At 41.3% G+C, this 17511-nt stretch overlaps 1 protein-coding gene across 1 annotated transcript in view; it reads left to right on the top strand.

The window, feature by feature from the left end:
* Window positions 1-17511, top strand: part of PDIA5 (protein disulfide isomerase family A member 5) — a 101971-nt gene that overhangs the window by 34939 nt on the left and 49521 nt on the right. Inside the window, exons 6-11 of the mRNA XM_067299308.1 lie at window positions 314-406; window positions 1720-1780; window positions 5679-5746; window positions 9934-10025; window positions 10133-10204; window positions 15249-15385. Coding sequence (XP_067155409.1) covers window positions 314-406; window positions 1720-1780; window positions 5679-5746; window positions 9934-10025; window positions 10133-10204; window positions 15249-15385 — 523 coding nt within the window. The remainder of the gene's footprint in view (window positions 1-313; window positions 407-1719; window positions 1781-5678; window positions 5747-9933; window positions 10026-10132; window positions 10205-15248; window positions 15386-17511) is intronic.

The following is a 17511-nucleotide window of genomic DNA, read 5'->3' on the forward strand; positions in this document are numbered from 1 at the left end:
GTCTGAAGGATCATTGAAGCTGCTGTCTGTATGCTGGTCTACCTCCACATTGCTCTCCCCAATTTTAGAGTGGAAATTGGCACTGGTGAGGTGGGATATCAGTTGTGAGGAAGGTATACCCCAGGCTATTGCTTTGTTCAGCAACAAGAAGTTTGTGTTCATCTCCGGTAAAGCAGATGAGTGTAAGAGCAGAACAGTAAAGGCACTAATTGGAAAGAGTCCTGGCTATTGTTCCCATGACAGGATGGATTTGGGTTGGAAGGTCTCATGGTTCTCAGTTTGCTTTAAAAACTGTTCTTTCCATTCATTACAGTCCATGGTGGCCTTTCTCAAGGATCCAGAAGGTGCTCCATTGTGGGAGGAGGATCCAGAAGCCAAAGACATTGTGCATGTTGACAGTGAAAAGGTACATCAGAGGAGAGAGATTAAATATGTTTTATAAATGTATGGAATGTAAGGAGTGTGCATGTTTATGTGAACTCCTAATGAAGCACCATTATTTCCTTCCTTTGGAAGGGAAATTTAGAGCACCCAATTTGTTTCAAGTGACTTGACAAAATTCGTGGATTACAATAATACAGAACAAGGTCTCCTGCTTACTTCCTTCCTCATCTCCACGTGTGGTCATGGTGTTAGTCTGCCAGCTGCACAGCAAGTATTAAAGCATTACAGATGTGGCGGAAGAGGCCTGTTTGTCTCAGGAAAGTGTAGCAGCTAAAGGTAAGATAGGTGCGAGTTGGAAGCAAAATGCTAGTCTTACAACTACAGGTTGTCATTAAACCTTAGGTTCTCTTATGTGCCTGAGGTTGTCTCAAAGTCTGGAGCAGGTAGGAACAGAATCCAGATCTTGAGTGATTTAACCTTCTACAGTAACTTTCTGCTTAGTGTTAAGTGGGAAAGCAGTGAATGAGATAAAATTGCCTTAAAAAGCCAGTGCCACCACAGAGCTGACCATTATTTTCTCCTAAATAATCAGCTTGGTATTTTGTATCAGTTTTCTAATCTGTTGATTTTTAAAACTTAATTGATCGGACTTTAGCTGGTATTTCATAAAGGGCCTTTTCAATTTTCTAGCTTTCATTTTTGATATTTGGAACAGTTATTTTGACATTCAGTTTTTGTAGAAAGATTAATTTTTAATGTTCACCTTTTGTACTCTTATTACTAGCCCTCCAAGGGTTGTGTTCGATTTAAAAACTTCATCTGGATTCTCTACCATGCTGGTACTGAAAAAATCTATTCTCATGGTTTCTCATAGCCCTGACAAGGTTTCATAGTGTGGAAGCTGAACTTATTTTGCATGTTATTAAGTCTGACTTCATGAATTAGAGTACTGTTTTTCTTTTTTTGTTTTTTTGTTTTTTCCCAATGGAGTCCAGAAAGGAAATGTTTTTAGTCACACACAGATTCTTCAGTGAGATTTAACAAAGTAGTACAACTTCTGCATCTCAACACTGATGATACTGGTCTAGGATATTTAGCAAATATTTGAATCTATAATAAATTGTGCTAGCTCCTTCGCAGTTAAAAATTGAACAAGGAGAAGTAACTCAAATCTTGTCTCTTAGGAAAGATGACTCCTCTTCCCTGCCCAAGTAAACAAGCCTATGTGCTACTGATGGATAAATTTACCTTTCAAAATTTTAACACAAGTAATAATAGGTGTTCTTGTGTATATATCTGTTTTTATTGATAACTTATCTTTGGTTCATTCATTAGGAATTGAGAAGGCTTCTGAAGAAGGAAGACAGACCCCTTCTGATGATGTTCTATGCCCCATGTAAGTAATCCAGCAATGTCCTCTCACATCATCTTCCTGTCTCCACTGAGAGATGTCCGTGTCGGACTGGTAACATGTGCTTCCTTCACTAATCCCATCCTATCTCATCTTTATCATTCAATTCCTTGTGTTTTTCTGCCTGTTTGTCTTCAGTTTCCCCTAGCTGTCCATTTCTTGCTTTCTAGACTATCAATATTTTCTCCCTTTATCCCAGTCTTGCCTCTTTCTCTTGTGATGATGATTCTCAGTCATTGCTCTTTCAAGCTGCCACTTTATATATATGTTTATCCCTTGTCCTTTCTAAGTTTGTGTTGTACTAGACAGAGATAAGGTATGCTGAGCATGTAAATGTTAAAAGGTCTGTCTGTCCCTCTGGCCTGTATGGAACTATGAGCACATGCCTTTTACTTCTGCAGTTTGGATCGCAGCATACGATAGGCTGGTTCCACACAAGCAAAAAATCTCCAGAGGAGACCATGGCTCTGAAAGAAGCCGTATGTGTCCTGCCTAACTGCAGGCAGAGGAAGCAATGCACTGGTCAGGAGGAAGAGACTCTCCTGCTCTATTCAGGAGGCAATCTGGAGGCTTGTCCCCATGTTGGCAGGAGTATCTCAAGCGAGCGGGGTTTCATCAGAGAAGGGAGGAAAGAATGCATAGGAGTCGTTGCATTTCTTTTGTTACCTTGACATTGCATTGCTGTTATCTTGTCACTGCATTGGCTGCTTATTCCTGCATTTTGCAAATTTCCAGCTGCTTTTTTGTATTTCGTTGTGATTGGCAACCAAGGGGCTTTCTAGCTCTTTAAAACTGAGTATTATTGCACTAGAGTTGTTCCTCAGCTGGAAAGCAGAGGAGCCAGGAGAAAGGAATGAACATGTGACCTAAGCTAGAAAAGCCTCCCAGCTCTGCCCTGATAATGAAATTGATGTTAGGCATCAATGGCAATTTGCTAGTTGTTTCTCTTATAAAATGAGTGTCCCATGGCAGCGTTTTCTGGTGTTACTCAGTGAATTTCCTCGGTGATTATTGCCTGAAAAGCCCTTCTACCCTTTTTAGTCTCATCTGAGTACTGCCAAGATGGCCAGAAGTACCCAAGACTTAGTTGATACTCACAAAGAGAATGTCTTTTCCTTTAATTAAATTTGTTGCAGCTCTCTGCCTTCGAACTGCAGCAGCGTGGTCCTGTGTGGCCTGGCACAGTGCACTGTAACTCCCAGTCACTGCTGCCGCCTTAGTGTCAGCAGGAGATGATACGCCTGCTCTGCCCATAAATCGTCCCTTCTGGGAGAGTTCCGGCCCAGAATGCTCTCTCAGTTTACCCACATCACGAATAATTGTTTCCCACAACTAAGTCTCTTCCTGAAATGTGCCTTATCTAACCCTTCGTTCTCTTTGAACCATTCCCCCCAGAAACCCTCCTTCCAGTTTCTCTTCTTTTGAAGTGGCAAAATACCTGCTAGTCTTCAGTGCTGTAATACTTCTGCTGCTTTATAAACTGCTGTGAAGGAAGCCTACTTGTAAGGCTTTTTTTTCCCCCTCTGATTTCACAGTTCTTCACTCCCTTATCTTTTATTTAACTCACAAGACCGTCTGACTTGGTTCGTGTCCAATTTTTCTTTTCTTACTCCTGTTCCACTTACTCAAGACAAAAGGCATCTAGCAGTTGCATTAAAAGAGCGATTTTGGTAAGCTGAGGTTATTGGTTACTGTCTTTTGGTGCAGGTGTAACCTCTCATAGTGGGGAGTAGCAAATCAAGGCTGGTGACTAAAGGGATTTCTGCTGTGCTTGTTACTTTTAATAGGTGAGTCGGGGAGATCTTTGGCAAGAGAGGACATCAGAGCCTTTGTCTAGGAGGATGTGGGCAAGACAGCTGCACTATTTCTCAGCTTTGTTGGAAGCAAGGGGTTTTAGATTCACTGTGGCAGATTCATAGGAAGTGGGCTTTTTCATTATGTACCAGTGCAAAGGGAGGTGAAAGTGACTGCAAACTTAAATGTCATTTCTTTAATATTTCAGGAATGCTTGGTCCGTGTGAAACTACTCTGAGCAAAGGCATGCTTTCCTTAGAAGATATTACCTGCCATTTTGAGGCCATTCACTGTATTTTTTGGCCTATATTATAAAGTCAGACAGCAGTAAATATGAAAAATTAGGTATTCTTGCAGGCATTCAGATTTATTTGTAGTGCAGCTCTCTCAAAGATGGCCCCTGCAGGAAATGGTCTGGGTTTAGCAACAAAAAGGAGCTGTTTATAATGTCATTGGAAACAGTGCTTTAAAAATGAAAGCGTTAAATACTTAAAAACTAATATGCATTTGATTAAAAAAAAAAAATTAGTTAAAAGGCAAGAATAAATAACAAAAGAAAGTGGGAGTTTTTTGAAGTTACCCTTGTATGTCCCTATAGGGGCATATATTGCTTGATAGAGTTCTGAACCATATAATGCAGAAATGCATGGGCAAGAGAAATCGTACTGAAGTGGGTTTGGAAGCGGCGAGTTTGAAGCAGCAGCTGAGTTGGGAACAGAAGGACGATATGGGTGATAGTTGGGTGGAGGAGGCTAGTACGTGCCTGTACTCCAGGAGGGAATCCAGGGAACGGTAGGAGGTTGAAGAGGGCAAGTGAGGAGGGAGATGAGTTAGATGGGGGTGTTTGAGGCCTTGGACTCTTGAAGAGAATAGAAACAGAGAGCATTCAGAAGATGTGTTAACAACTCATATCTTTTGATGTCTGTCCAGTGGTTTGGATGAAGTTGTAAGAGCTCAGTAGGCCTCAGATGAGTGGTTTGTGCCCACCAAGAAATCATCACTTTAACCAGCACTGATTTAATGACCTTGTGGGCCATTTGAGCAGAGAGATCAAAAGTGGAAAGACCATAGAAATAAGGATTCTCTTTCCTCTGATTAAAGGATGTTCCTCCCAGGCATGGTGATATGATCCTAAACCAGTGGTTGCAAATTCTGTTCCTCCTTTCTGGAAGATATTTTCCAAACTCTTGCAGCTGTTTCTTCACCAGCAAATAAATGCTGACTACTGTCCAGTGGTAGACCCAAGAGTCTCTACAATAAGTTTCTTAAGTGCTTGGTTTCTGCTTCCCTTCTTTCATGTTGTCTGCCCTTCCTCCCCTTTCAACACAGATATACATATTTTACTTGGCAAGGGTGAAACCTGCTGGCTTACAAAGTGATTTATTGTTAATCTGCTTAGCATTCCACAGCATCATCAAACAGCTTTTAGCATGCTCCAGCTATACATCAGTAGTCTTCCTCACTCACCGTTTGTCTCTTACTCAGCACGTAAAGTTCTTATGTCTTACAAGGGGTGTTGCTGCTTCTGAGTTATTGTCTTCCTCAATTAATGTAGCACTGCTTAACTTTTGATGTCTATTTAATGTGTTTAGGAAATGTGTCTCAACTGAGTTTCAAAGACTTTTAAGTTAGGCTGAATTTGAAGTACCTCATTTCCCCCCACCCCAAATTAAAGAGTGTATTTTGACTTTCTTGGTCACTGGAGTGTGTGTTTGAAACACACCAAGCTTTCTGCTTGACTTGACAAGCACATCTTTCATTGACTTTTGAAATGTGTGAGAGTTTCATCTTGTGTTCCACTTTGGGCTTAACTCAGAGCCCGGGGAATATGAGATGGCATTATTCTTCCCAAAATCGGGATGAGAAATGACTTCGAAAAGGAATAGCATGAAAACATGCAAAAATAGCTGTACATAGCAAAAAGTAACTTCCTTAGAAACTAATAATCTGAAATATTTAGTGAAATATGTATTATATATATAAATAAAAATGTGTTTTTATGTTTTGGAACACAGTGAGATCCTGTAGAACAGTCCAGATAGAGTTGCATATTACTTACACTTTTTTTTTCTTTTTTCGTTTTAATCAGGGTGTGGTGTTTGTAAGAGAATGATGCCATCTTACCAACAGGCAGCCACAGAACTGAAGGGTAAATATGTAAGTGAGAAGATAAGATTTATATAAATGTAAAAAGTCCTTTTAACACTTTTTGAGTATTTAATGATACAAATTAAAATATTCAAAGTGGGGAATTTTTAAGGAAATCAAAACAGAAACGAAAGGCTGTTCCAGATCTCTTCAGGATTCAGTCTCTTTTGGTTTTTATTCTTTGTTAAACTGTGGAGGATGAAGTGTTACTCGCTACTTTTAGATTCAGTGGAGTTCTTGTCAGAAAAAAAAACTGTGGCTCTGACCCTGTGTAGTTTTAAATATCTAGCTTCTAATTTGTGAGTTTGTAGTCTTGTCAGACTTATTTTGATACAGATAAGGAAATGTTTACCGTACTAGGGTTGATCGACTTTTTGGCCTGCTGTTTCATAGAGGAATCTAGGATGGAGGCTGTTATAGTAATAATTAATCTGCATGTTCAGTGGTGAATCATAGTGTCATGGCAGGGGGATTTTGCTCTCATGTTAGCTACTGATCAGCCTCTTAGCCAGTAAGCGTGAGCATTTATAGATCTTGTAATTTTACTATAGCTGTGTCAACAAAGTCAGTATTCATAGCGGGTTGAAATGAAAATAAGTTTTGACCCTTATAAAATCCATTAGCAGCAGTCACAATAATTTAGTTACCTGTTTGAAGTAATAAGGCATATTGATTTCTTTAAGCAAGTCAAAGGCACTCAATTGAAGATTTTGTAATGCGTTTTATGTATAACTTAAACCAATAATACTTGAGCAACAAAAGAAATATGATTGCTATTTCATGACTTTACCTGGATTTGGTCTAATTCTACTTGTTCTCATTCACTTTGCTGGAGTTTACAGATTTTCTCGGAGGCAGCATGTGATGAGGCTAAAAATGAAGCACTGAGATTCATTGCTAGGGCAGCTCTGGTCAGTCAGCACATCTCATAAGCACTGAATGTTGTCAGACTTCCCCATGTTCTCCCAACTAGCTGTTTTTTTAAGAAGTGTTTTCTCTAAATCCTTGTTTGCTTAGGGCTAAATTGAGTGGGAGTTGTTCAAATTTATTTAGGGCACAGTACAAGCCTCAAAGACATTTTCAAGAGCATTTTGATCAGGCCAGGCAGCATTCACGTTAAATCTCGCTGCAGTGGAAGGTACACTGAGTCCTCTGGAAAGCTGTTCCTGTCTTGCAGGGCAGGTACATCGTAAGGCTTGGAGGGGATGGGAATTAGAAAAATAATCACCTACACACGTAACGCTAGAGGGAAGGCAGGCTGAAGAACTCTGTATTTTGCTGTTATCTCTTGCCTTGCCAGATGCAGTTCCATTTTATTAAATTCAGACCGGAGAATGTAAGCTCCAGGTCTCCTCCAATTTATTTCTTTTCTCCTGCTCTTGGAAATGGTCTCTTTGTAGATCTGGCCTGATCCTGCCCAAATGAATGACAGGGCCGTGGCCCTGCACTGAGACTGGCACAGGGCAATACCTGTGCTGGATGCAATGCAGGCCAGGGATCAGTTGCATCAGGGTATTTTTCATGCAGGATCAGTTCAGAGGAAAGTCCAGTTATGCCACTCCCCCTGGTTTCTTGCACAGAAATCAGTCTGTTGGTCTAAGTTTACCTAATTCACTTTGAGTGGGATGTGTATTCAGTTTGCAGTTTCTAAAAGTAAATGCACCGTACCCATCATAGATTATCCATGGGTTTTCTTAAAGTGATGCTGACCTCCAGGTCAGGTGTTGCTGGAAAGTTTATGATTGGTTTGGATGAGCTGAGAGTTTGGCCGTTTATCCTGACCTGTAATTAACTGTCAGGAAGTGCCAGACTCAAAAGTGATTTTTGCTATTATATAGCTGGAAAATGAAATACAGTATTGCCTACTTAATAGGTTGTAAAAATGGAAAGGCAAACTGTACCTGTGGCTGGTTGCTATGTTCTTTTGGGACTGGTCGTTCCTTGTCGGTATTGTTACTGAAAGGAAAGCTGGATGGCATTTTTAGTGTTTCATTAAGCTTAGAATTTGCATTAAATCACACCCAGTGTGGAAGAAAGACCAGCTCCAAATCAGAAAAGGATGACTTATTTTATCCTTGAGACAAGAGATTCCTGTGGTTTGAGCAGGGTGGACTCTAGTGAATGACTCTCACTGGCACACTGTGGCCCCAGTGCAGGGAGGAGTTGGTGGTCAGCAAAGCACTTAAGCACCTGCTTAATTTCCGTTGACTTCATGAGCATGCCACAGTGCTTTACTCAGCAAAGACATATTGGGGGATGCACTTAAGTGCTTTCCTTCTTTGGTGCTTGTCTTTTTTTTTTTTTTTTTTTGGTAGGAATCTGAGACTTCAGAAGCACAAAGCTCCTACTCTTATTTCAGATGTCAAAGGAAGCCTTTGTTTAATCTAGTCATTAAACTGCATTCTAGGAAGGATTCAAGTGCTGGTATGATGCCCCAGTTTTGGACCTACCCCATCAAGAAAAGTATGAAGCAAGTGAGAACGGGGTTCAGGGGAGAACAGGAATGGTCAGGAGCCCAGAAGACATGCCCAGCTAAGAAAGGTTCAGAATCTATTTGGATTATAGGTGGCTAGGTGGAGAGTGGAGAAGTGTTGGAATACTTTGCCTCACTGCAGAGGTGAAAGGAATAAACTGATTCTCATGTCTGCTGGGGATATTTTAAGAGGTAATGGACTTAAATTGCATTAAGGGTCATTCAGTCATTTGCTAAAAGCAAATTAGCTAAACATCTAGCTGGAGTGGTTTAGGTATACAGGGAGGATCCTGGCTCGGGGTGGTAGGTGTGTTTTGATGATCTCTGCCAGCCTGGTTCTGGTGGTCCCTGCCAGCCTGATATTACATGGTTCTGTCATTATAGGCCAGCTAAAGCAGTGGCATAACTTTACTCATTAAACTGAATCCCACTGTAATGGGGTTGTTTTGGGGGAGGACAGAGAGGATAGGGGTAGGGGTTTGAAAGGGTAGTTTTGTTTTAGGAAACCATAAGGAAATTGTCTTGATGATATTGCAATTACCTATCCTCAAGTGGTGACATAGAAGAAGAGGGAAGGGGAGAATTGGGTATAGGTGTCTCATAAACTAAGTCCATTTGGTTGTTAGAATTGCAAGGAAAATTCAAAATAAGAGATTTGACCAGCCATTATAAATCCTATTTCTGTACTCCTGTCCTCTGAGTTAGCTTTTCTTTATACTTCCTCAGGATAGGAGAGAAAAAGCAAAGTATCTTTTTGTGACTTTCCAGTGCATTCTTAGAAAAGGTTGACCTTCAAATGAAGATTTTGTGCTCCAAGATTTATTTCATGCTGGCTCTGAGCGTATTTGGTTGGTCTATGCAGTTTGCTGCAGTCAGGAACCTAGTATTAAATTCTGATGTGATATTTCAGCTGGAAGGAGAAAATCCTGTTTTGGGAGGGGGAAGGAGGAGGAGTTTGGATTAAGAACCTGCTGCTAAAATGATTTAGGCCATCAATGTCATCAAAACTAAGCTAATCTTGAAGTTGTATCTCAGCAACAGGCTGGTTGAACAAGCTCTGTGTGAATCCTGCACCCACAGAAACTCAGAACTAGTCCCACCTTCAAATCTTCAGGGTCAAAACCCTTTGAGGGACAATTGGGCACAGGATAGGGAGCAGCAGTTCAGAGCCTGAACCTCAGGTGAGGGCATGTTTGGAGGATGGGCTGGGTGGAGGTAGGGAAAGGGAAGGCGAGCCCTGTTTTGTGTTTTACTTGCTAGTCTGAAAAGTTGCTACACCTCCATGGCCCTGTTTCAACATCTGTGGAACAAGGCTAATTCCTACTGTTGGAACACCCTGTGAGCCAGGTAAGTTAACGTATTAATGTAGTGCTATTGAGAGAATTTCCTTTTGGTATTTCTGTTAGTGAGTGAATAAGAAAAAAGAAAGGAGATACTGACAGGGCTAGGGGGGTGACAAGCCAGTTGGTGTGTGCTTTCTGTGGACTGGACTCAAATGTTGCTTTTTTCCTCCCTTGCACAAAATCAGAAAAATTTCAGTACATTTTATAGAGCCCCCCCCCCCTTGTTTTACAGCAATGTGAATGAAATCAGTATCTGCCCAAGACTCAGTTGTTTTTACTTCTCTTTAAAGTTATAATGTTACTACTATGTTGTAAGAATCAATATGACGCTGTTCTGTTCTGTGTGGGTTTTTTTTTTTTTTTTTTTTTCCCTCCCCCAGGTACTTGCAGGGATGAATGTTTACTCTGCCGAGTTTGAAAGGATAAAGGAAGAATACAATGTCCGGGGATATCCTACAATCTGCTATTTTGAGTCAGTTATCTTTTGCTACTACTTTAGAAATCATACACTCAACTATAATTGCATGTCCTTCTTATCTTCCAGGACAAGTACTAAAACTGGTTTTGTTGCTTTAATAGGAAAGGAAAGTTCCTGTTCCACTTTGAGAACTATGGTGCTACCGCAACAGATATAGCAGAGTGGCTGAAAAAGTAAGGCATTGAACTTTATGCACTCCACCTCTTATGTACTGTTCAGTATTTGCAGAATGTAATGGTTTAGGAACAGCCATCTCTCCCTCATTCCCTCTGCTCAGGAGAGCAAACAAAACCACTGAGATTGGTTAAACTAGTACAGAGATTGCCAAAAGTTTTGGTTTTTAGCATGTATGCATTTGCATTTTACAGTTGCATTTTGTGTGTAATAGGGGACTGTGCACCAAAATAAATGCAGATAATATGGATCTCATCTCCATTTAAAAAATGCCAACCTAGATTTCCGGTGATCTGTGGTACCTGAACTTGATACCTTGTAAAAGGTCTGGGTTTTGTTGATCTATTAGAATGTGTATATCAAGTGACCAGCTCACACTGGTTCTTCAACCTTTAGCTGGAGCCTTAAGAGTGTCTCTCATAGAGACAAGCAGAAGATCAAGGCACCCCACATTGCGAGTCATTTTGAAAAGGGAGGCTGTGTTTCCTGTCATGACGTGAAGCGGTGTTGAAAGCATCTTGTTCTACCTAAAGGCAGCTATTTGCAGTCATAAATATTATGGGTGTTGAATGAGCCTGTGGGTCTAGCAGTTGAGAGGGAGAGAATAGTGTGTGCGTGTATAGTTGATCTTCGGTTGATGCAAAGGAGCACATCATCAGTAAAGTTGATAGAGCAGCTGGAGAGTGCTTAGATACTATGGTGATGGAGAACTGCCTTTAACAGGAAGCCCCAGTCCTTGGCTCTTGGGCATTAGGTCATCTTTGAAACCCTCGCTTGTTTTTTGCAGCCAAGGAAATAATTTTAAAATGAGGCCAATATAGGAAACAAAAACGTGAGAAGGAACAGACAGTTGCAAACCATATGGCTTAGCAAAACTGGCTGAAGAGTGAATGTGTTCCGCTTTACTAGTGGGGATAGGCTAGGGACATGCATATGGTTGCAGGCGGCCTGGGGTCTTCAGCAGTAGTAAGCTAACTGGTTCAGGACTGGGGATGTTCCAGCATGCCGAGACCCAAGAGTGCAGTGATGGTGGTATTCCTCTTAGGATCAGGAGGCACGAATGCTGAAGGAGAGTACTGCCCTGTGGATTGAAGGGGAGAATCTTGGCTATAGTTTTAAAGCCTCTTCTAGACCATTTAGCCTTCACACATGAATTGGCAATATGGCAACTGCAGCAACGCTGAGGAGATGATCAGCCCTTGGAGCAAGGATATGTGACTTCATCACCTGTACTTTATTATGCTTTTCTGTTCTGCAAGGATGAGGTTATCTCTTGGCTACCACATGTGAAACATTAGATACTTAGGGTGTTTTTTTCCCCTCTGTCTGCCCACATAATATCCAGATAATCCCTGTAACATGCAGTGCCTTTATATCAGTGCTGTGACAGCAAGTGAACAGAGCTACTGGAGGCAAAGCAGAACAGCTGCAAGCTCTTTCCAATGATAATCTCTGCTAACAAGCCACTGTGGGCTTTGGCTGATATTTCGGCAGGCCGCAGTTAAAGACAGCTGTTTGTCCTCACTTAGTGTTCAGTGCAGGCTTATTAGTTTCCCAGAATGTGATCTGAGCAGTAGCTCTCTTGCCCATTTTTTTTTGTAATAAATACAACTTTTAAGGAAACCATATTCAGAAATTATGCATGCTTGAATTTTGTCAGTAAATGATGTTGCAATTAAAACTGTATAGAGGGTAAATCTGCTACATACATAGTATTACATTACTCTGAGGAATCTGCGCTACAAGTAGTCAAATGGTATGGCAAGGGTTTTAGCAAAGCCAAAGACTGTAATTAGATAGCTGCAGGGTGTATGCTCTATACTTCAGAATAGTATAATATTAAAATGCTTACCAGATAACTCTAGCCAGAATTAAATATTATCGTATTATCATTTTTGTTTTTTCCTGTAATACTGGTGTCTTGATCAATGTCCTCTCACTTCCATTTGAATGGGGAGATTGGCTCCCTTTTCTGAAAAACACAGAAATATGGTGAAAGAGGCAGGAGCTGTATGCATTAGACATGCACCAAGACCAAATCCTGGATCTTATAACCAGTCTCAACTTTGGGAATGTTGAAATATTTGGGAATAGTCAGGATTAGTTCTGGTAGTTCTTGGTTTCCCAAACTGTGTTGTTTTGAATTTGAGAGGCACTTGAGAGCTGGTGAAGCTGGAGGGTAGAGAGAGGCCCCTGCCAAGACAGTCGCTCCTGTTAGGAAGTCGCTTTGGAGCGAGACGCTGATCTGATGAGCAGACGTGCTGACAGTGCTGAACAGCAGAGGCATATGGCAGTGCCAGCGTCCATTGCAATGTGTGGCGAGCAAAACCACGGTATTTTTATACTGTGCACGTGTGTGCTCTCTTTCATATAGAAGAAAAAGCGAATCCAGCAAAGACAAGCCATATGAAATGAACTGTTTGTGGACACTAGGTATGCACCACAAAGGAGCAGCTGTTTTCCATCTCCCCCTTCTTCCTTTTTTTCCTTCAAAATGGTACTGGCTAAGCGCTGAAAGTGGTTAGTCTATGCTAATTTTTTTGGAGGGGGGGAAGGGGAAGTTATATAACTTAATAAAGGTTAGAATTAGTTTAAATATGGAAAGGATGTCAGACTTGTGTGTTTTTTCATGCTCTTTTCTCTCAGAACAAGAGCTGATAGTTTGGTGGCCTCCAACACCTTTTCTGCTACTTATTGAAGGTGGATTTTTTTTTTTCTGGAGCTGAAGTGCCCTAATATATCAGTCTACAGATACTTAACCCCTCTTATCTTCCTAATAGCCACTGGCTACTATCTAGTGAAGTTTCAGATGTTTTTAGGAGGCAATAGAGAGAAACCATCATACTGTCTTACTCCAGCACGCAGCATTATTAACACGAAAGATGCTATCTTGTACATACCACAATTCTTTTCCTAAAATCACTCTACTTACAGCTGTATCAGTCTGGATGGCAGGCAAGCCACCCAGCTTCTTGCAGCCTTCAGCAGATGCTTAGTTTGTCTTGCTGGGATTTTTTTTTTCCTCCCCCCTACAGACTTTTCTTGGGCACTTTCTTAGCACCAGCTACTCAGCTAGATCAAGAACTTGTTCTTTGTTCTTAATTAGCTCTTGATAACTTTTCCAGACTTTTGTCATCCTATATTGGTCTTTAGGTGTTGAATTTGCTTCGTCTCAGTTTTAAATGATATTTTAGATTTTGCTTATTGTCTACTCCAGGCCTTGAGATACTTCTTAGCAGCTCCTGTGAGGGTTATTAGCATGCACAGCACTTTAAATTGGGCCATTTGAATAAACATCCTGTGCCCTGTTTTACGAATTCCTTACTGAAATAGGTCATGCCAGGCCCTGCTTTCAGCTTTCTCCCAGTGCATTATGGTGACTGTGTCCATGTTCATCACTTTCTGCCTACTCTTAATAAACAAACTTCCCTTCCAAATTCATTAAGTATCATGATACTGTCTGGAAAGCCCTCATTCTGTCAGGATGCCTACAGATTATTGCTGTCTCCTATAGGTTTGGCAAGAAGCAAACTGATTGTTGGCTAAACGTTGTGATCACAGCCTCCTAAAGCATCAGCCCCCTGCACTGTGGGTTTCCTCTGCCATTTAGACAGTAAACTTTCATGAGCAGGGACCTGCCTCTCTTTCTCTGTAGGCTGCTTGGCAGAATGCAGCTCTGATCCCTGCTTTGTGTGTTTTTTTTGTTTTTTTTTCTTGGTTCATTTATCATATAAGCAGCATCAGAGGTGTGCATCACAATTTTGCATGGATTGCTTAATATTCTTGAATCGTACCTACTGCCTTCATCAACAGAATTCACTATGTCTTGTCTGTATATGTCTCTACTGCTTTTTATCAAACTAGGCTTTCAGCCTGGAAATGAACAAGGGAGGATAAATGAGTTACCATCCGCTTGCCGTTACTTGTTCCAGGCAGTTAACACAATAATACATTTTAATCAAAAATAGTAAATCTGCTTTCACCAAAGATGGGTCCGCATCCAGACCTGAATTTTGCCAAGGAATTTGGGCAATTCCTTTAGGGTGTTTGGGACTCATTACTACAACTGGCAAGGATAACGTAGCTTCATAGTCTGGCTCCGAATGTTCCTATGTTTGGGTGTGCTTTATACAAACTACTTTAATAAATTAAATGTCCAATCAGCATAGTTTAGTTCATATCTGCCAAATTCTCTTTTTTAATGTACATTAATAAAAGCCAAGAATGCTTGTGTTGCAGGGTGAGCACTGAACTGGTCCAGAGGAGCTTGGGTTCGATTTCCAGATCTGCTAGTGTGTCTTTGAGCAGTCATTTTAATCTCTGGCTCTGATCCATCAAAGATAGTTAAGCTCATGTGCAATCCTAGTGGAGTCAGTGGCACATGTTGCTTATCTGTTAGATTAAGCACGAAGTTGAGTAGTTTTGCTGAATTAGACCTACAAGCCCACTGCCAAATGAGGACACAGTGATGCTTCCCCCGGTCACAGGGTTGTTAAGAATAAACTCATATATTCCTGGGGAAATGCTCTGGTGAGGGTTGCAAATAGCTCGCTCATGGGCCCAGTGTTGCTCCTCTCATTTTCTCTCTCCGCCCTAGTCCTGCTGTAGGTATTCAAGGTGGCTGGTTAGATTGGCTGTTTCCGCTCAGTACTTTTTTCTTTCATTTGCAATGGCTCCTGTGAACTACTAAGTGCGATTGTTGTGAAACTAGGGAGCATCCTGCTGAGCAAGTTAAAAGAGTAATAGAAAATGCAGCTGACTTTTATAATAACAAAGCAGTCTGTTTATCTCCCCACTCTATCCCCTTCCGTTTCTGATATGTCCTTATGAGCTTCTTGTGGATTTTTTTCTTCCTCCTCCATTCTTATCTAGGTTTCAGCGCTTATCAGTTCTGAGCGGGAACAATTATAGAAGCTGTTTAGTAGGGATAGCATGTCGTACATTGGCATTTGCACAAAGTGGTTTCTTGCAGAATTACTTGCAAAAATGATTGCTGTTCAGCAGCAAAGAGCTGCTTTTCAGCTGTGTCTATTTGTCTTGCAGCCCACAGGCACCTCAGCCACAGGCTCCAGAGACTCCTTGGGCAGATGAGGAAAATGTAGTTTATCACCTGACCGATGAGGACTTCGACAAGTTTATAAAAGATCATTCATCTGTGCTAGTGATGTTCCACGCACCGTGTGAGTTTGCTTTTTCTATTCCGCACCCTGATCCAAATGCTTGCTAATAAAATCAATGATAATTTTCTGTGCAGGTTTCACAGAGCCGTGAGTCCCAAGGTCCAGGCTTCTCTTGTTTGTGTTGATTCTTAAATACACAAGGCATTAAATGCTTGTGAAGTTGCTGACTTTAAGTTTAGGACAGAGCTTAAGAACTAAGAGCTCCTGAACCCTTGTTTGTGGCTGCTAATGCTTCATTTTGAGCACTGGAGTGACTCACTTTCACTCCTCTTCTGCAGTTTCTGTTCTCTGGCAATGTAAGGGGTGGTGGTCATTACATGTTGTGTTGAAGTATGCCAAAACTTCATTGAAGTTCGTAAAGTGGCCAGGACTTTTGAAAACTGTAATGCAGAGCTGGTAGTGATATTGCTTCCTGTTTTGCTGAAAATGAATTGGGCTGATTTTCTTGATGACTTGAGATTTTACTTTGAGCAAGACAAACACAGTGGGTTGCCCTGAGAGATTGCCTTCATTAAGCTGTTCCAACTAGGCTGTCCTCCTGTATGCTGTAGGGTGGAAGAGTGCATTAATAAGTTTGTTCACTAATGATTTAACTGGTTACAGCTACACAGCTGACCCTTCCAATTCTTTGTACTTGCAGTTGAAGGTTCAGACCCAAATCCACTATGCTGGGTGGTATATCACTTCTGTCTCCTCTTACCGCTGTGCTGCCAGTTGCATTTAGATGAGATGTTCATTTTCGCGGTCACAGATTTAAGACTAGGGCTCTGGAGGCAGGCTGTGCGCTCACAACCAAGCGTCTTGGCACAGAGGCTGAAATCCTGCTTCCCTTTAATCCAGTAGGAGTTAGCACTTTTTTGAAGATCTGCTCATAAGACTGATTTGAAAAACATACCGTAATGAATTTTGCTTTTGCCTAATGAAATGTCTAGGGATTTGATCCATTGAAGCAGGCGACTGACTGCTGTTTTGTTGCTGTGTTAGCTGGGTTGTGCTTAATAATGAAAGTGGGACCGGACATAAACACCTAGTTTGAAAACCAAAGCATGAGTAGCAGAACTGATGAAGCCTGGTTTGCCAGGGAGTCACCCCTCGTTACCCAAATCCTTCCTTCCCCCGGACTTCCGTGTGCCCCCAGCGTGCAGGACACAGCAGAGGCTGCTGCTCGTCTGGAGCTCTACACTTGCTGGTTTGGCTGGGCAACTGCTGCCAAACAGAAACCTAACTGCTGGATTTCCCTTCTCCCCCCTCTCTGTGGACAGTGGCTTGGGAAAAGTATCTTCTCTGTCTAGCCTCAGTTTTCTGTAACCTTGCAGGGATTCAGTTGTATTTGAAAGCTCTGCCAGCTTTTAAGTTTGAAAAGGGGTAAAGGAGTTGAGGAATGTATTTGGGAGGAGAAAGGGAGAGCAGAAATCAACAAGTTGGTCCTACCACCCTTATTCCTTTAGGAAGTCAAATTAAAAATAGACAAATACACACAGCTACAGCTAAATTTCTAGTAAATCCAAGTTAGTTATGAATCTGAATGATATTTAGGGTTTTTTAATGTCTTTTAAAAGAAGAATAATACTGTTCTAGGGATAACAATGCTGAGACCCCCATTTGGAGAGATGGGGCACTTGTAACTAGGTACATCCTGTACTAAGGGGCATCCTGTGCTAAGGTACAGTAGTACTTTTGGTGAATGTTTCAAAAGAAATCAGTTGCCTGAATTGGGCTGTTGCAATCTTCTGATAACGTGTTCCAGCTGCTCAGAATTGGAATAAGGAGTGTTCCTTATCAGAACAACTCCATTTTAAATGCAACCTGAAAACTTGGGGCATAAATGACTTAACACATTTTATTTACATTCAGGAAACCTCTGCTGGAGAGAGGCAGGTGGTAGTGGCATGCCTACGTGCACAATCCAGCTTGCAAATGTGTAAGAGATCTGCGCTTGTAAGAATCCTCTCTGGGCATCCTCAGCAGAGACTGGTCTTGCAAACTAATTAACAACAGACAGCTATCATAAACAGTTATCTCTGTGATTAAAAGATCTTCTCCGAGCACTTCTTAAATTTGCTAGTGGAGTCACCTTATGAACATTAGGAGATGAATTTATCCAGTAAAAGAAGTGGTAAAGGCAG

The sequence above is a fragment of the Apteryx mantelli genome, chromosome 6 (assembly GCF_036417845.1).
Source record: "Apteryx mantelli isolate bAptMan1 chromosome 6, bAptMan1.hap1, whole genome shotgun sequence".
Classification (NCBI taxonomy): Eukaryota; Metazoa; Chordata; class Aves; order Apterygiformes; family Apterygidae; genus Apteryx; species Apteryx mantelli.